We start from the raw sequence: 20030 nt of genomic DNA, 5'->3' as shown, positions 1-20030 counted from the left end.
AGAAAACAAAGCACTGAAGTTGTTTCCTTTTGTTTTTCTGAAACCATGTCAAGCTATTCAGGTTTGAATGAGAAATAAACTAAACACAACTAGCCTGAGGTAGTTTGAATAAATGACTGACCAGACAGATAATTATTGTGACCTTCATCCACTTCTGTCTCCAGTCATCTACCTATCATTCAACAAGTACAGTTGAGCATCTACTATAGAGCACTGAAAATAAATCCTAGGATAATAAACCACACGCCTTCTCACATGAAGCTTACACAGAGAGAGTGCTTAGAGAACATCATGGTGGGAGGTATAAAAGTACCTATAACAGCTATGAGGAGCAGGCACTGGAGGAGCCGTGGCCTCCATGGAGGGTTGTTCAGGTTGTGCACTGTGCAAAACCAGTCTGTGAGAATGAACTCCCCTGGAGTCATGTAAGCACAGGCCTATGGGAACACAGAGGTGGAGACAGGGAGGGTTTCCTGGAACACTGAGGCAAGTGGAGATCTGAAAGATAAATGGTTGTCAGCCCAAGAGATATGTGGGGCATGGAGGGGAAGTGACAAGAAGAAGGCTGCAGCTCTGGAGGCCTGAGACCCAGGCTGGGAAGCAGCAATGTCAGGGATGACTAGGAGGAAGGTGGACAGATCAGGGTTGGCAGTGGGGACCTGGTGTTCAGGATCATATCACGGTTTCTGAATTGTCAATGCTCCGTTGGGGGAAGGCGCTAGGAGGGAAAGGTGGGTTTACAGAGAGAGAGGCTCCCAGTTCTGAATGTGCGGAGCCCGAGGTGCTCTGGGGCACTTAAGTTCAGGAAGCAGGGGAACACTTGAACCCAGAGAACAGACAGGGCGGAAGTCAACAGATGGTAACCAAGGGTTCTGACCACGGGGCCCAGGCAGCAAACAACACACTCAATGCCCTCACCAGCGGGGTGGGTGGAAAAGAAGCGTGTGGGCCGCAGAGGCCCACGGGAAATCGCTTTCGGGAAGGATAGGGTTTTCTGTGTCAAGTAAGCGCTGAGACATCGAGAGGACAGCAGACAAGTGCGCACAGGATGCGGCCAGGAGTGACCTGGGGCAGCTGCAGAGGTGGCCGGGCGCAGAGCGGACTGCGGAGCAAGGAAGGTGAACAAGAGAGACAGCAGGTGTGGAGCACAGGAGCCCGAGAGCCGCTCAGCACCAACAATCCCAACTCCTCCGGCAGGTGCGGGAGCTGCCGCGTCTCTGTACCAGAGCGGCTCCCCCGCGCCCCCCCCGGCCGCCTCTGTACACCTGCGGGCTTGCACATCAGCCAAAGCAGAGGCATCGGCACAGCCCAAGACCAGGAGGCGGACAGGGAGAGTAGAGTGTACACCCCCGAGTTACGCACAAGCCACTTTTAATCACCAACAAATGCTCTAGTGCTTATTTTCCATCGTGTCGCACTCAGACGTGAAAAATTCCACACACGTAGCCGATTTATCACACCCACGTGACCGCTATTTTTCTAAGCGCTTCTTCCAAGGGCAACTCTGCTCCGAAGCGTTGGAAACTTTACAGCATTGTCTTTTCAAAAACTGCTGGGCGCCCAGCGGACAGGCTGTGCTCGAGCGTCCGGTGGGCCGGTTCTGCCGCCCTTCGCTGCAAGCGTCCGTGCTGGGCCAGGCGCCCGCGCCCACCTCCTGCTCCCCCGGGAAGTAAAGGGCGAGCGGGAGAGGGGGCCCCTCCCGGCCACCTACCGCCGCCTGGGTGGGCTGCTGCTTCTTACTCCGCTTTGGCCTTAACTTGGTAAAGTGCTCCAGCTTCTTCCCCTCCTCGGAAGGCAGCTCGGAGATAAACCCTGAGCTCCGCTTCTCCTGTCGGGCGGAAGGGAAAGGCGGGTCCTCGATGTGAATGGGCACCTCCTCCAGCGCTTTATCGAGATCAAACTCCATCTCTGAAATAAAGCAGAGCCCCGGGCTGAAGCGCCCTGCGTACAGACGCATTACAGAATTCCTCAAAGTAACTTTAAGTCTATCACGGAAGCGCAAACACGGGCTCACAAATCACTTCACAATCCCTGTCCACATTTACTCATACAGAGCATGCATCCCTGGGAGGGCTCCCTGAGGTGGTCCGAGGTCCCCGCTGGGCGTGTTTCATGGTTATAGGGAAATGGCGGGCATTCAGAAATAACTCACCGAAGGCTCTGGAAACAGGTCGCAGCATCCGGCTATGGATACTCTTCCTTTTGGACTTAGGGGTCATCTAGCAACGAAATAAAGAAAGCGCTTAGGTATTCACAGAAACTTGCGTTTCAAACTTCAGAAACCTTTCTGAGGGTGGGGGGTGGGTGGAGAAACATCTGGGCTCAAATGTTCACACTATTTGTTTTGCTGCTTTAGAGGATGGTTGGTCACATCTGACAGCCTGACCGGAAAGACTGAACCCACACATTTCTAAATGTTTACAATGTTCTCAACTGATACAGCCCCCTGCTTGCTTCTTGCCTCCAGCCCTATCAGTTACATTCTATTTATATGGCAGAAAGGAACAATGAAAGATACGGAATGTAATTCCAAGCTGCGCCTGAGGATATTAAAATGGATATAAAAAAAACAGATTAAAAGATTGTAAACACCAGTCGCTAACAATTGAAACTACAACTATCTACTGCTCATTACCACAGGAACATCAAACATCATGGATGCAAGGCAACGCCCAACTCTTTGTCCCTTTCAGGAGTTAAGCAGTTAACTGTTTTGTTTCATACTTTTGCCACTGAGATTTTGATTTTTATATTATGGGCAAAGGCTAACTAGGAAAAAGTTGCCATGACTTAGAAGTCCGTCTGCTGTCACCTCTCAGTAAGAGTCCTTCATCCTGTTAGTCTTTTAAAAAATGAGACCAAAACCCAAACCACCAAAACATCTTAAGCATTGGTGCCAACTGTTGATGATGTAAAGCCAAATCTAAAGAGGGTGATTAGCTTCTCCCACAAGAGGACCACAAGTGTGAAAACGGGAGATGGCTTCAGTCATCACCTAGAGAAACGAATTTGAAGGAAGAAACTGAGTCACAGAGATGACAACAGCTCCCATTCAAGCCAGCATTAGAAGCAGCATCGGGGACAGACCCATTGTAAGGCTGGCCCAACATCCCTCCAAACCACACCTTTCGAAATCAATATACAGATGAATGGACTTGAGGAATGTTCTAATTGGTCTGATACTGGAAACTAGTATTTGTCTAAACTAAGAGATAACAGAACTTACTTGGTAGTCTTTCATTTAATAGCGTGCCATGTAAGGCTTTCTCAAAAAACATCCACACAGTTGATACTCTCTTTGGTTCAAGGAATGAATTGGTTCATACTGACCTTTAAAGCAAACAACTTTACAGTTCTAAGAATTTTATGCCAGATTTAACAATAGTATCCTTTTGCTGTTATTATTGAGAGAAAAGGGAGAGAAAAGATGAGCAATTACATTTAAATCCAGACTGGTCTTCCTGAAATACACAGTGAAAACTTGGTGATTTGGTTCTTTCAAGGTTTAGTTAAAGGCAGACGATCTGAGGAGTATCTATTTGTAAAGCAACAGGCTTTGTGGGTTCAGTAAAAAACACAGTCAATCCAATGCAACTGGAAAGGGATCCAGCTTCCAGGTTGTTCTCCCCTCAAAATGCCCTTGCAGTCGACTGAACAAGATAGTGGACTGACTGGTCTATTCATAGGTGAACCTCTAAAAATAATTAATTTTCAGGAGACACAAACTCCTGAAATATACACTATGTTTAATGAAAATGTCTTCAGTATTCCATCCACTTTGTGTACAACCTTGATGGGTAACAGGATCAAGCAGCAGCTGGGGATATAATTTCCAGCCAATTCATTTAGACAGCCACAAATAAAGAAGAAAGAGGCTTAAAAATGCATGGAATGACAATGTCTTCCAACATTTTTTCCTGTGACTCTTGATTAGATTTTATAGAAAGAGTGTTCATGGGCAAAAATAATCTGGCTCGTTTCCCTACATAACCTTTATAACAGAGGCCAAATGTGTGTAAAACACATGACAATTATGACATTTCAAATATATTACAATTTTAAATATATGAAATGGAATTTTACGTACAATTATATATAAAATAGACTACATAATATTTATAAGCAATATGAAAATATAAAGAGACATTTACAAACTGATGCCGATCTGTAACTAGGTCATTCAGCTCAACCTAATTTTATAGACAAACTGAGGAATTTAGGAAATCATCAGGATATTTGATGGCAGACATCAACCAAAGGGGAACTAGGTTCGCTCTTCTCAGTTTGACTTTCAAATGCTTCAAAGATATCCTTCATTTCATATGCTCTGTACAAGAGCAAATACCTCCTAATTGCATTTCACATGAAACTCTCCCACTGTATGTGACATATCTGTTAGTTTCGAAGTTTTTGACATTTGGACAGGGACAATGGACTTTTGCTAAAATAGGCAGGACTCGAAATCAACTAGTTTCTGAATCTGGTATTAAGAATGCAACTCAATTTTAGACATTTCTTTTGATACACGAAAAGTTTCATGATGGTTTAAGTATAACAATGGGGGGGAGTGAATTTTATTTCTCTTTTTCTTTCCTTTCTTTTGAATTTTTTCTTCCTTAACAGTTTTAGATAAAAAACTGAACTTGCTCACCCTTTACTGGCTTACTCCTATGATCCTGTTACATATAAAAGCTAAAGCAAGAGGGAATATAACAATGAGCTATGATTATCTACCCAAGTATATATTTAGGAACAAATATTCTATGTTTCTCCAGAAATCTGGTTTATATACACTCCTGCCAACCCCTTCTCACACCTGTTCATTACATAAGTTGCAACCTGGGGGGAAAAAAAAATCTAGCTTTACCAACCTCTTCAGAACTGTTAACACTCTTGTATCAAAATGAAAGGGCTAATTTTCTCAGACTCTTTCCTAGTCTTCATTTCCTGCCCTGGACATTTGTCAATGAGTATTTACTGACAGGAGAAATCAAGAAGTGCCCCTCAGATGAAGAGGGTCAGGGCCTGAAGCAGAAGAGGTACACACACCAAAGGACTCTTTACAAATCAATTCATGGTTAACTATTATTTTAGGCCTAGACAAAATTACTTTATAAATGCATTTTGTAATAAATTATTTTCAAATTCACATACTCAAGAAATAGGAGGAACAGTGTTGAACCCTTTAAAAAGTAACTTTAGAAGGAAAACCCCACATGCAAGACTTCTTTCTCATCCTGGCATCACCAACCATCAATAAATCCCCACCATGGCCGACTATGGACAAAAGGCAGGGCCCTATTCTCTAGGAATCAAAAGCAACACAATGTCTACGTTGCTCAGAAATCTTACTCATTTGATCTGATTTTTATAATGGAATTAAAACGATTCTCATGTCACTCAAGTGATAGGTCTACTTTAATGCTTTGACTTAGGCTGGAGTCTGACGAAGAGCACAACATTATTTTCCTGTTAAACTCACTTTTAACATGTAATTCCTAACATACTTTTTTTTTTCTAAAACGAGAATTAAATTGTTTCTATCACCACAAAAATAGGATGGAGAAGCTGCCTTGCTCACTTTATCAAGTTTGTGCAAAGAATAATAAACAACACTCTCACTTTGAGCTCAAGAATCCCTAATTTTCTTTTCCCTGAGGTTAAAACAAAAAAACAAAAAACAAAACAAAAACATGGTTGGTTAAAAAAAAGCTGGGAAATGAATTAGGAAAAATTCTTCTCATACAAGAAGCAAATCATGATGCCAATTTTCTACAACCCTGGGAAGCAAGAATCAGGAAAAAACAAAACAAAACAAAACCCGGACATTTAAGTAATCACTTTTTTTTTTTTTTTACACAAAGGGAAAAACCACCTCTCCCCTCTTGAAGGTTGGTACCCTCTTCATCAACACTCTGCTTGGTTTTAGGCACAGCTAGGATCTTTTAAATTCATCGCCTGTTTTGCTAGCTGAACCGTCTTGTAAAAGCCAATCTTGTCTCTAAATTGCTGTCTGTTTCACACAGGATCCACAGATGGATGATGACACTGAGTCTCCAAAAAAACCAGCCGGGCAGCGCAGAAGCAGATGGGGCACAAGAAAGCAAAGTAGTACAGCCAGAAACTGCAGAGCCACCAAAAAATACTTACACTTGTACAGCAGAGAGTCTCCATGCAGCAAAAAGGAAGGAAAAAAATATGAATGGAAGAGAGATAAAGCAACAGCATTACAAGAAAAGGGAAGGGAGAGACACAGTTCACAAACAGAAAAGCTCCATAAAAAGCCTTCATAGCAAAGAAATAAGGCACGAATAAGGCCAAAATATTGGCTTAACACATCCATTCTAGCTCTTTATAAGCAGAAGCACAATTACAGCTTGAAAATAGCAGAAACTCTTAGAGATGTTACCTCTTGTTAAGTGCATACAGAATGCCGCCTACAAACCCCATAAGGTAGTGACCCCATTTGGGGAATGGAGACGTCATCAGCTCCAAAGGCACGTAGTGGACAGACCACTGGATGGACACTGTTAAACTCCATGCAGGTTTTGGTTCTTGGGTCAAACTGCTAGACCCAGAAACAACATGGGGACAAGGTATCTCCGGGCATGTAGAAACATCCCATCTGGGGGTCTTTCTCTATCACCCTTTGCTCCCCACTGCACTTTAGGATGAAGTAGCTTTGAATTCTCTCTCCCCCTCAGTTACCAAAGCTTTTCAGGAATGGAGCTGATGCCAGGTTCTAGAATAACTACCTACCCACAGTGTTATCAAGGGTGATGATACCTTACGCGTTATATTTTACATTCAGTCTCTAATTAAATAATTTTTTAAACCCCACTGATCACCAACAGTTGTTAGGTCATCCTCTTAATGCTTGAAAATTTATAAGAGTTTTTAAAAACACAACCAAAACACAAGTCCAGTTATAGAATGTCAGGCTTTGTGAAAGCAAAGTACTTGGCGGGGGTAGGGGGGTGAGGGAGTCTTCCAAATTTTCTGAAAACACACCCTGAGGAAGACTACCTACTCGATCTACCTGGGGCTGACTGTTTTTTTCCCAAGTTCCTTATTTTTTCTGCCAATTCTTCTTAATGCACAACACGATGAAATAATGGGGCCCTGCAATCTGGGGATGTGAGGGTCTGGGTCTCTTTAGGAAAAAGGCGGCACAGGGACGCCTGGGTGGCTCACTCAGCTGAGCATCTGACTCTTTTAATTTCAGCGCAGGTCATGATCTCAGGGTCGTGGGATGGAGCCCTGTGGCAGGTTCTACACTCAGTGCAGGGTCTGCCTGGGATTCTCTCTTTCTCTCCCTCTGCCCCTCTGCTGCTCACACGCGTGTGCTATAAAGAAATGAATAAAATCTAAAAAAAAACCAAAAAGGTGGCACACCAGTCAGAGGCATTCCCCATAACCATCACCAACATCACCGTTATCATCAGCATATTATCTGCTTATCAGAAAGGCTTCCATCAGCAACGTGCCAAAAAAGCCTCAGTCTCCAGACTCATTTCATACTTTATTAGGTAATTTTCTTCAAATAGATCTCATTTTAGGATTCATTAAACTAGATTGAAACAGCCTTGCTAGATGAAAGGAGGAAAAGTAAAAATACATTTTCACACATTCTTGAATTGCCTGAAATAAAGACTCCCACTCCCCTTTTTAAACACATACCCCTTCGAAAGTTTCCTTAAAGACAAAACTATGGATACATACATGAGTGAGTTACAGCTGATGGTTAAGTCTCACAGATAATTTTAGACTTCCCTTCTTTTTGTGAAAGGTTAAATCAACAAGACAAGTGCTCTGTCCTAATTAATCCACCTAAAGATCATTATAAGTGAAGGTGAGGGACCTTTCAATTGGTTCAACTCCTAAAACGACAGGCAAGCAAAAAAAAAAAAAAAAAAGTTCCTATGAAGAGGGAAACCATGGCAACAGACCGCTCAACTTTTCAATGGAACAAAGGTCATTAGCTCACGCCTCTACTGCTTTGGCACACTTTTTGGAACTCCGTTAACCCTGTTGACTTCAACATCTCCCGTTACAGTAGGAGAAGGACCAGTGAGTGAAGAGAGGTCATCCTCTCTTAAGAGCAGGTCTCGCACTCAAGGCTTTGGCATCCAAGAACTGAGCTCTAATCCTGAATCTGCCCCTTATGGGGTTGTGGAGCTTTGGCCAATGTTTTTGTAACATCAGGCTAGCTTTCTAGTTGGCAAAATAAGGATTAAATAAGATAAAGTGAATATAAAGTGTTTATAGTGCCATCCAACGGCCTCACAGTGCTTCAATAACTGGTAGTGATTTTGAACATTAGTAATACTATCATCTTTCCATCGCCTATTCCCAAGTCAAAGCTTAGCGGGTGAGGACGCACGCGTAAGTAGTAGGCTTAACGATAGCCAAAAGCTGGGAACAATCTAAAAGCCTATGGAACAGGGAAATGGATAACTCAAATGAAACATAGTGAAATGATAGAACAACAGTTAAAAGGGGAAAAAAGCTTCACATGTAACATGAATAATCTTCAAAAGGTAATATTGAATGAAAAACCCAAGTTTCAGAAAAATACACATGACATGATGCCACGGATGTAAATTCTAAACCATACAAAATAACACTATATATCGTTCGTGAATCCGTGTATGTCTGAACATACAAAGTAAACAGGAAGTGTGCCAGCCACTCCATTGTAAGAGGACCTTCCCCCCTTGGGAATTAATAATAAGTCTTTGAGGTGATACTTTTGTTTCATGGGGATGACCCCATTTTCAAACAACCATCAACAACGCTTACCTGAATGTACGAATACAACGCGGACTACACAATTGTACCTTTTCACTTCTATCATCATTCCCACATTTATTAGGCGCCATCCCCTGCAAAGATCAACTATTCCTTTAAAAAGTCCTCTGTATCCTCCTCTTTTTAATTTTCTTAGTATTGCTATGGACTCATGGATGTTTTAAAATTAATTCAATCTATCATAAACTATTACTGTCATTATTCTTTCTGGTGCTCAGAATGTCCCAGTGGGAGCCATTTCAATCTGGATCTTGTAGCCTTTGAAATGATCCCATTGGATATGGAGCCAATCCCTGCTTTTTGATACAAGATATCCTAGGCTCACCTTCTGCTTTTCTGTGTACTTCTAGAATAGATATGGGTAATCCCTGTTTAACGAACTAGGTTACAAAAATTAAATATTTCCTACTAGATTTTCAGCTGAGTCACTGCTCAAGGGGAACCAAAACTTATTCTTTTTTTTTTTTTAAGATTTTATTTATTTGAGAGAGAGAGAGTGAGAGAGAGCATGAGAGGGGAGAGGGTCAGAGGGAGAAGCAGACTCCCTGACGAGCAGGGAGCCTGACATGGGACTCGATCTCGGGACTCTGGGATCATGACCTGAGCCAAAGTAATTTCTATGCATTTCCATTTTTAAAAGGTTGAGCTGGTGTAGATCTCCATGGGGGGAAACAAAAAAAGATGCCTAATCCTTTTGTGCTGACGGTTGGACAGTAACAGGTTTTAAACTCTAGGGAGAGCAGGGGTACGTGAGAGAGCTGCAATAAATCTGTGGACAAAAGGGGGAACAATATGTAGAGATTTAGTGAGAGGCTATTTCCTACTGAACACATCATTAAATCCAGCTATTCACATCACCCTTATTAACTTTCATATCCAGAGCCTCATTTCATATGTAAGTTAAAATGGCATCACAGTGTTAAAACAAAAGCATTCAGGGAGTAGCACTGATGAGAGTCTATTGTGAAAATCACAGGAGGGAACAATTTGTACATTAACATGATTCACTTCCTTACTCTCCAGATCTGCACAATTTTTTTTTTGATGCAAGAAAATTAAAAATCTTTATCTTCCCAACTCTGTCATGTTTTCTCCAGGAAACAGTTAATGGCTTACTTTTTGTTCATCCTCACTCATCGTGTAACTGATGCCAAAGTGAAGTTTCACACTCGCATGTTTTCTTTAAAAAGTAGCTATAATTTAATGCATTTTTCTTAAGAGCTGTCCAAAGAATGAAAGTACTTGGTACCAATTGCAAGCAACTATCTTACCTTGAGAGCCTGTGTTAGTGCTGCTGGGCTCAGAAGCATGCTGCTTATGAACATGAACACCGGGTACGTGCCCCTTGTAGCATTATTATAAAAAAGATAAGTATTTTATTGCACTATTAAGCACAATGTTATTCTAATAGTCATGAAAAGTTGAGTAAGATTTTAATTTTAATTGCAAAAGAATGAATAAATAATGAGGGAAAACTCCCAAGTATCACACTTGAGAGAGAGATTTAAGTCTCTACTAGATCTTTGGAAAATCCACATGAAAACAGAGGGCAGGAATGAGGCGGCTGGGAGATTTAAAAACTCGCGTTCAGAATGGACGTCATGGCTCAGTGACATCAAGAGGAATAATCAAAATTAGCCTAAAATGCTTAATGTAACACATTTACTCTGTCCGTAGGATATCAGCTCTATAAAGATGACAAAAATTAATCGTCAATACCACCACCACCACCACCACCACAAAAACCAGATAAATCCTTTAACAAAATGGAGCACCTGGGTGGCTCAGTCAGTTAAGCATCCGACTCCTGATCTCAGGGTCATGAGTTGTTCAAGCCCCACATGGGGCACCACACACTGGGCGTAAAACCTACTTAAAAAAAAAAAAAAGTCTTAAATCCTATAACAATTTACTCCACTGGTTTAAAAAACTTGAGTCCAGTAAACCCCAGTGGTGGTAAGTAAAAAGAGTAGATGGTGGTTGAAGGGCCTGATGCCTTGGGATTTTGACTGGAGAGCTGCAGCGGCCAATCAGCAATCAGGAGATCTGGTTCTCCCTGGATCTCCTGGATCTCCAAGCTCTCCTAAGACTGAGTCTTATAACTCCTTGTCCTAAACCTCCAACCTCAAACAGAACTTGGGGTAAAGATGGTTTACCACCCAAACTCTATAAAAACCTGATCTGACTCAGAAAGTCTTTGTCCTGTTCAGTTCAACTCTGTTTGATTAACATCCCTTCTGAACGGATTCTCCAGTGAGACTCTCAAAAGAGAACAGATTCTCAAGACATCTCTCTCCAAATTACAGATCCATTAGTTTGATAGTTACTTGCTCCTAACCATCAATCATTATTATTAACACAGTCTGCTTCATTTATGAGGAAATCTGCCAAAAACAAGGCAATATTGTTTGCCACCTGTGATTTTTCATTGGCTTTGGTTGCATTTTAAAGTGAGTTAACTATGTGCAACCCAAGCTACAGGGAACAGTGAGATAAACTGTCTATCAAAGACATGTCCTATGTGCCACTATGGTGGTGTATTATAACCAAAGAAGACTGGCTTTCAAAAGCACATCGGTACAGTCTCTACCTGTTGTCCTGACCTAATAGTAACTATATAGCAAACCCTACCTGAATGCCCTTCGCTGACATTCTCCAACATTGAAGATTTCAGTATCAAATAATTGCATACAGGTGGCCAATTGATTCAGTTACCTGGGGGGTCGAGGCCACACAGGACTCAACCAGTGGCATTTCTGTGCTTTAGCCCCTGAGAGAGGATGCTCTGAAGTGTTTTTTAGGAAAAGACCATTTTGGCCATGCTGATTTGGGTATGGCTTTGGGGGATTTCAACTGAGTACTTGCTCAAGGGCAGAGGTCAATTTGAAGCGGCTTCCAGAAGAAAATCCTGGCTTGGTTGCAGGTACCCACCCTATAGCTCAGCTCCGGTTAGGCGGTCCTTTCTCTGAGCAAGAGCAATGGTCACATGGCTCAATTTTGATAATCAGATGTTAGGTCTGAAGCTTGCCACACAAATTCCCGAGGCTAAGGCTCCACCCTTTCCCAGAAGCAGAACGGAGCCCGGCACAGGCATAGCTGGGGACTGATCCTGAACTTGGCTTTAACTTCCTTGTCCGTTTTTTTACCCCTCTTAACTCTGTTCACTCACTTTACCTTTTAATTTCTATTTTATTAATTACAAAATATGCCACCTAAAGTAGTTTCTCAAGGAAAGCAGAACATGTATAACTCCAAGAAGCAACTATATAAATAAGGTTACACAATCTAAACTAAAATATATAAAAGAAATGCAGTTATATCTGGAGCATGGAAGTAATTTGTTTTCGGTCTAGTTTCCAAGTGTGGTTTTCAGTCTGAAAGTCAGGATTTTCGGCAGAATATACACCAAGGGCCAAAGCTGAAAACCATTACTTTATTTTTTGATTTTGTTAAGGAATAGGCTAGGGGTGCCTGGGTGGCTCAGTCGGTTAAGTGTCTACCTTGGGCTCAGGTCATGATCCCGGGGTCCTGGGATCGAGCTCCCTCTTTCTCTCTCCCAAATAAATAAGTAAAATCTTAAAAAAAAAAAGAAAAGAAAAGGAATAGGCTGTTCATAGATGTTTGACCACAGCCCTGGTAGATGCGAAATCAAATACCAAATTCCAGCAGTGATGGCGGTTTCCTCGGAGTTTGGGGAAACCAAGAATTTGGAGAGGCCAACTTTGCTCTGAATTTCCACAGGAGAGCTGAAGAATGAAGACGACCTCATCCCAACCCCGATGAGTATCCCTCAACTACAACTAGTACACTGACAGACTGACATCAAATCATGAAGGCCATCGAGTGTGGCCTGCTTCCACTCAGGTGGTCCCCCGCACCTGGGCTCCCTCCCCAGCCACCTACAGCTTAGCCCCTGCTTTCTGTCATTCCCAAATTTCAGCCCACATTCCAGCCCGCTTGTTCCCTCCACAGCAAGCCTCTACTTTCAGGAGATATTTGGTTAAGCCTCCAACTCTATCAGGAGATATTGGGCTAAACTTCCAACTCCATCAGGCAAGAAGGAAAGCCAGGAAACCAATCATGGGGCAAACAGCATGGCCTGATTTGCCAGGAGTGAATGTGGACTGACCACGTATGTTCTCTGAACGGGTGGCTCGCAGAGGCAGAGAGCCCTCTGTCCCAGGCCTCTCTGCTGCTCGTTCCCATCTGTTCAAACACAAGTTAGAATCTTGCCCATCCACAGACAGAAAAGAGTCAAATCCCGTAAGGACAGTAGGCCTGCAGTCATGCAGACTCGGCCCACCGAGCTCCTGGTGCAAAACCCTTGGGCATGGGCTCTTTCTTAACCAACCTCCCCAGCCTTTGCTGCCAGTGACCCAGGCCATCCCAAAGACCAGGGATCCAGCAAAGAGGGCACGGGCTTGGGACTCGGCTCAGTGATAGTGGAGCGCCCAGCTCTGGCTGTCCCTTAACTAGCAGTGTGCTCTGGGGCAAGTGTCTCAGCATCTCTGGACTCTGGGAGTCTCATCTGAAAAATGGGCTAAAAGAGCTCCCACACATGGATATTGTATGTGTGTGTGGGGGGGGGCAGGGGCTTTTCTCCTTTTTTCCTATACAACTTGTCGAGAGTTTAGATCACTGAGGACATAACCTATAATCTCGTTCTTCGAACCTCATAGTTTAAAGATAACCTTTTCATGCAAGGAATTATTTTCTAGAGTCTGCAGAGAAATGTGTTACTGACATTTGATGGAATTCACTACACAGAAATCAGAAAGACATAAATCCTGTACTCTTAAGGAGCAAAGAATCTTTTTTTTTTTTTTTTAAGATTTTATTTATTTGACAGAAAGAGACACACAGCGAGAGAGGGAATACAAGCAGGGAGAGTGGGAGAGGGAGAAGCAGGCTTCCTGCTGAGCAGGGAGCCCGATGCGGGGCTCGATCCCAGGACCGCGGGATCATGATCTGAGCCGAAGGCAGACGCTTAACGACTGAGCCACCCCGGTGCCCCAAGCGGAGAGTCTTGTAGGGAAGTAGAGCCAAGCAATAACCGTAACGCAAAGCCACGCCATTAAACAAGATTTACTGAGCGATTATTACGTGCTGGGCACTGAGCAACAGTCACTGGGAGATGTGGTCAACAGCACAACCCAGGTCCCTGCCCTCCAGGAGCTGACAGTCCAGTGTGGGGAGGTGGGCAAAACATACCTCCAGGAGTAAATAAGATCATTTCCCGTGATGATCAATGCTGAGACGACAAAGATGATAATATGGTGGAAGGACTGGAGGGAAGTGAACCAGGGGAGTGCAGGAGAAGGTGGAGACAGACAGGCAGGGGCCTCGTAAACCTGAGGAAGGTGTATTTATTCTGGGCGCAATGGGAGGCTGTCAGAGGGTCTGACACCTGGGACATGAGAAGGTTCCCAGGCTGCTGGGTAGGGACTGACAGGCTGCAGAAAGGCAGGAATGGAGGCAAGCCTGCGGGCTGCCAGTGTGTGTCAGGGGTACAGGCAAGAAACGAGGGTGATGAGCCTGAGGGACAGAGCAGGACTGGGCAGTACGAGAAAGGGAGAGGTTGAGACTGCCAGGTAGAGTTGGTGTCACATATGGGGATCGGGCGTACTTGGGAGGCGGGGGTGGGGGGAGTCTGTGGCTCTGTTGTGGACACACATCTAGTTCAGATGTCAGGGAGAGGCTGAATATACAAGTCTGTAGCTCAGGGTAAACTAACGTAGAAAGGAGAGTGGTTACAGAGCTGGGGAGGTAGTCTGGTGAGCGTGTCTACACTGCAGTGCGCGTGCTGACTACCCGCTCACACCTAGCTGCTGAGCCCAGTCACACCCACCGTGCCGACTGGTCATCTCAGCCAGGGCCTGGTGGGCACCCCCACTCAACACGTCCACTACTGTCCGTTTCTGGCAAGACCTGCCATTCTCCCATATTCCTCAGTTTCACGGACTCCTTGCCACCTTAAAGTAATATATAAACAAGCTAGCCCTCCCTGAGTCTCAAGACTGGTACGGCCTTCAGCCTCTTCGACATCCCCCCCTTCATCCCTGTCGCACATAATGTTACAATAGTTCCTCAATCTGCAATGCTCCCTCCTCACTCTGAACCCATGTGCGCCACTCTCCGCCACGTTTACTTACTCATTCTTCCCCCAGCCAAGTCCTCTCTCAAATGCCATCTCTCTCTGTCCCAACAGTTACCGAGCGCCCACTATGTGCCAGGCATGATGCTCAGAACCTTGCTCCAGGATGCCTTCCCTGACAACGCCCCTCCCCCAGGCTGGGCTGGGCAACCTGCACTCTGGCAGAGCACTCGCCCACCACGTCTAGTATTTCACTATTAATGTATAACCACCTCAAGCCCCAAATGAGCTGAGACCCATTTAGAACAGCAAGATCTGGGGGGAGGAAAAAAAGGAATAAATCAGGACCAAGAAGAAAAAAAACAAAAACAAAAACGAAGCCCAAATTAAGGCTGCATACAACAAACTCTACTTCTTCGGGCCCTGAACCCTTTTTTAGGTCAAGTGCACAGTGAGCTCTGAGACCCTCAAAAGAAGTTAGGCACAAGTCATGGAGTGATGTGTTCATGAGATAAAGAGCAAACCAGCATCTGAGGATTTTCATCACTCCTGATAAAGACCTGAGATTTCTCCTGCATGTATTTGTAACAGAGGTATTCTGGGATGGAGTGAACAGTGACCATGACATGTATATGGTAACAAGTTTTTTAGGGCTCGTTATTAAGGCAGCCCTTACTGAAGCTCCAGGACACAATGCAGACACACACCTCAGGAAAAGCAATTGTACAGAGGCCCAAAACAGCAGGAAGAAAGGGGTGAGTTTGTTTCGCCGAGACCTTCAAGGGCACCAGGTCCTCTCCCGCCGCTGGATCTCTGCTCAGGCCCTGCCTGGGCCCCGCTGCGCCGTGAGGAACAGTAGGTTGGGGTGAGGAGCTGTGTGTGCCTAGTGCTGGGGGCAAGCTGAACCACAGCGGGGAAAGTGAGCTTCTGGTAATGTTTCTCAAACATCTTTGACTGTGACCCAGCTTTTTTATTTTTTAGGTTTTATTTATTTATTTTTAGGACTCTCTGCACCCAACATGAGGCACGAACTTCCAACCCCGAGATCAAGAGTCGCACGCTTTTCTGACCGAGCTGGCCAGGCGCCCCCCAGACTGTGACCCACCGTATATACGGAATGTATTTTATTTATGCCACGACCTGACGTACGCGTACATGTTTGTATAACTGAAACAAACATTTGGTGTAATCTGGTCCTTTATATTCATACTTTGTTTCATTTCTGAGTTTTTTTTTTTTTTAAACTCCTGGCCAGAACCATTACACTGACTCAATGAGTCACTTGTGGGTTGCAACTGAGGGTTGAAAGACCCATCCTGTACTAATTCAGGCATCTCTAGATGACCTCATTTCGGTGACAGACTCACATCTTTCCACACTCAAGCAAATACACGTGTGGGCTTCGCACAGATGCTAGTTCTGTGATGTGCAGAATGAGCTTTGCACTTCTGCCTTTCAGCGCAGCAAACTTGCTGGGTGATACGTTGGTTCCTTCACCTTCCACTTCTAGGACGGAGCCGAGAATAGCGCTCACGATGGATGAACAATAAGCATTTATTGAATGAAAAAATGGCCCGCTAGTCTGTATTTTTCAGTCAGAGAGTCTTTCGATAGCTCAAAACTACCTAAGACTTCATCATCGAGAACTCCCCCTGCCTCCTCCCTGGGCTCTCGGGCCAGTAGCCACCTTGATCCAGCCTCTTCCCCGCGCCCGTTCCTGGGTAAGCAAGCCGCCCTGAAGGACCGCTCACCTTCTTCGTTAGACACACACACACTTAGTATCTAAAGGCATTGTTTTCTAGGATTTGAATATTGTTTAATTCAGAAGTTAAAGAGGACATCTGGCCTTTGGTTTCCACTGGCAAGCAGTGGTAAGCTGGAGCTTTCTGACAGGAGAGGTTGTTGAAACAAACATGCATACTCTGAGGTTTCTAAGGGTTGCAAAGTGGGACTGATTTTAGGGAAATCATCTAATATTGGCTCTACCGTACTAACCCCAGGAGTTACTAAATCTCTGATTGCTTGTAAGGGACTTAACCAGTTAGGACTTTATTAAAAAAGGTCCTGTTCAAGGAAGTATAAGTGTACTCCTATGTCATCTATAAACCCACACCCACCCCACCCCCACACAGGTAAACAACGGAACGTTTTCTGTTTGTTTCATCAATCCACAGGTTATTAGGGTCATTTGCTTAATTTAACTCATGAGGGAAACCAAAATTATCTTTTATAATTATCATTACATGTCCAGAATTAAGCTCAGAAGAATCAGCATATCCTCTGCAAGTCAGATGCCCAACTCAGAGGCTGGTTTTTGAATGCCCTGACTAGTCACAACTAGTTAATGTTCTAAGTCATTTTCGTGGGAGTGGGGACTTAATGAGTCCTCCCCGTCTTCTTCCTCAGGAGTTTGGTTCACACTGGGAGCAGTGGGGCTGTTCCATCACCTGCCCGGAGAAGGTACAGGGATGACTATAGAAACGGGGTGTCGCAGGGATTTTCCATGGGGTCTCCTTTGTCTCCTGGGGGCTCCTGAGGGTGGTCAATGCTGTGTGTTAGGCTTTCTAAAAAGGTTTTTGGGGCAGATCTCTAGGGAGCTCCCTGGAATAGGGCCTCTGCAAATAGTATTGGTGCCAGTTAAAAATTAAAAGATTAAGAAAACTGTCAGTCGTCAGGAAATGGTGACCTCTTGGGATTCGCGGGGTGCCCCTGGCATTTCCACGAAGGACTGCCACAGAAATTACTAGAAACTCTGAGGAACATACAACACCCGTTCTAGCTGCACTATACTATAGTTTTGAAAATTAGTATTTGGAAATCAAGAGGTTTTCATAGGTTGCTTTGCAGGGATTAAAAAGTTAAGTGATATCAATAAGAAAATGACATTACAGAATAAATAAAATTATAAGAGGAAGCTAACAACCAGGGCTTGAACAACTTCCTGTACCTACTTAGTACACATGCAACTAATTTAAATGAGATATTGACTCAATAGTCTATACTTGGCAATACTGTTAACAGATTAGTTCTAACTAATAACTACTGGTACTTAAAATTGAGGTGATTTGTTTTTTCTGAGGTGATTTGTTTTTTAAAAAGTATTTTGACCAAGACAAATGGATCTTCACTAAATTTTAATCTGTATTAAAAAGCTTAAAAATTAGGGGTGCCTCGGTGCCTACTCAGTCAGTGAAGCATCTGCCTTTGGCTCATGTCATGGTCCCGGGGTCCTGGGATCCAGCCCAGTGTTGGGCTCCCTGCTCAGCAGGGAGTCTGCTTCTCCCTCTCCCTTTGCCCCTCCCCACTTTTCTCATGCTCTTTCTCAAATAAATAAATACAATCTTAAAAAAAAAAAGCTGAAAAATTATATATTAAAATTTGAGGCTGAATTTGTTAAGGGAAAATAATTGTTATTTTGTCATCGAAAAAAGAATTCACAAAGTGTACTCTATAATAATTCAAGCCTTTTAAAATTCTTTTCCTAGGAAATATCAGTAAGTAGATGAACTGCTTCTCTGCATGAATATCTTTTGATTTAAAACGGGTATGACACTCATTAAAATATCTGAAAGAATTACATACAATTAGTGAGCTAGTTATGCTAAGGAGCAGACACTGGCTCTTCACCCACTTGGCACGTAATCCTAAACCCCGAGCTTCTGTAATTTTTTAAAGGTGGTAAACTATATATAGTGATAAATTAAATACTGAGAAGTAACTGATCAGTAGAATGCAAACTGCATCCTTCAATATCCCAAAGGCCAATGATAAAGTGAAGTTGAAAGAGACAGCTGGGAATACTGATTTCCTAAGAACACCTGATTGCAGGAAAGAACAGATGGTCTACGGACAATCAAGAGGCTAAGTAAATACACGTTTCAGCAGGACATAGAAGGCATGGGTGTTAAGATTATAAGTCTAGGAAAGCTAATTAATCATTATTGCCCACAAAATAACACATGGAAAGGCAAGGAATATTCCAGGTAGGCCCAAAGTGGGCAGATTCATTTCTAACAATTGAGCATGTCAGGATTTTTGACACAGCAGTTTCCAATCATGTTTAAAACCTGCAGGCTTACATTATAGTTATCCGGCACGCGTCTTTCATTTGTGTTCCTGTTTACATATCAATTTAGTCTGGAATTAGTAAGCAGATATGTTACACAAAGCAATGCAAGTGTAATTAAATCTTACCGAAGCTTTAATTCTGGATGTAAGAAATACACCGTATATGACATCCATATACTGGTTAAACACGCAGACTACGATCCCAAACTGCCTGCCTTTGAGTGACCTCAGGCCACTTGAAGAAGTTACTTTTCTATGCCTCAGTTTACCCACTTATTAGACACAAGATATTAATGATATCTATAATTCACAGGTGGTTGAAAGGGCTGAACTGGTTACTCTTCATAAAGAGCTAAGAATAGTGCCCAGCACATTACAGGGACTACATCTAAGTGTTAAATAAATGAACAAGAAGACTTTTTAAATCATCTGATTTTCTGTCTGGAGTAAACTGACATCAGAATCTCTGGGGCTATGAGAGTGGACACACACTGGAAAATGTCTGCAGGTTATTCTCATGGTTCTTGTTCTATCCAGGACCCCCCCCACCTCCCATGACACCCACCACTTGAACTAGATAACTTCTTTGTTTCTTTCTAGCTAAAAGAAAAAGATAATTAGATTGAAGACAGTTTTTTAACTCTGCCCTTTTATTTAAAGAAAACTGCCTTTTCCTTCAACAATTATGAAATTAAGGTTGATGAGAAGGTCTCGGGCATCCTCCCTAACCGCCCCCCACCCCAAATCCCTGGCCTGCCCTGCCAGCAGATAATAGGGCCTCTCAAACCACTCACTCATCCTAATTTCAGCCCTCACTTAGACAAAGAGTAAGTTTAAGCAATCAGCCATATACATTAAATTTGTTTCCATCTCCAAAAAGGCAACCCTTGAACTCGACTAATAAATTTCTACCTCTAATTTATGGCGCTAAACCTTCCTTAGTGTGATTATATCTACTGGTTCTTTACAGAGACATAAGGACTGAAATGGAATTGACTTTTGGACCAGGGAGACATGGAAGAAACATGATGATAAGATATCTGGGGGTAGGGAAAAA

At 43.4% G+C, this 20030-nt stretch overlaps 1 protein-coding gene across 1 annotated transcript in view; it reads right to left on the bottom strand.

Moving 5' to 3' along the window:
- Nucleotides 1-20030, bottom strand: part of CARMIL1 (capping protein regulator and myosin 1 linker 1) — a 314559-nt gene that overhangs the window by 39691 nt on the left and 254838 nt on the right. Inside the window, exons 30-31 of the mRNA XM_035728384.1 lie at nucleotides 2153-2219; nucleotides 1712-1908 (exon numbers count right to left, since the gene is read on the bottom strand). Of these exons, the coding sequence (XP_035584277.1) occupies nucleotides 1712-1908; nucleotides 2153-2219 (264 nt within the window). The remainder of the gene's footprint in view (nucleotides 1-1711; nucleotides 1909-2152; nucleotides 2220-20030) is intronic.

Source organism: Zalophus californianus, chromosome 7 (genome assembly GCF_009762305.2).
Source record: "Zalophus californianus isolate mZalCal1 chromosome 7, mZalCal1.pri.v2, whole genome shotgun sequence".
NCBI classification, from domain to species: Eukaryota; Metazoa; Chordata; class Mammalia; order Carnivora; family Otariidae; genus Zalophus; species Zalophus californianus.
This window is presented reverse-complemented; position numbering and strand designations above follow the sequence as displayed.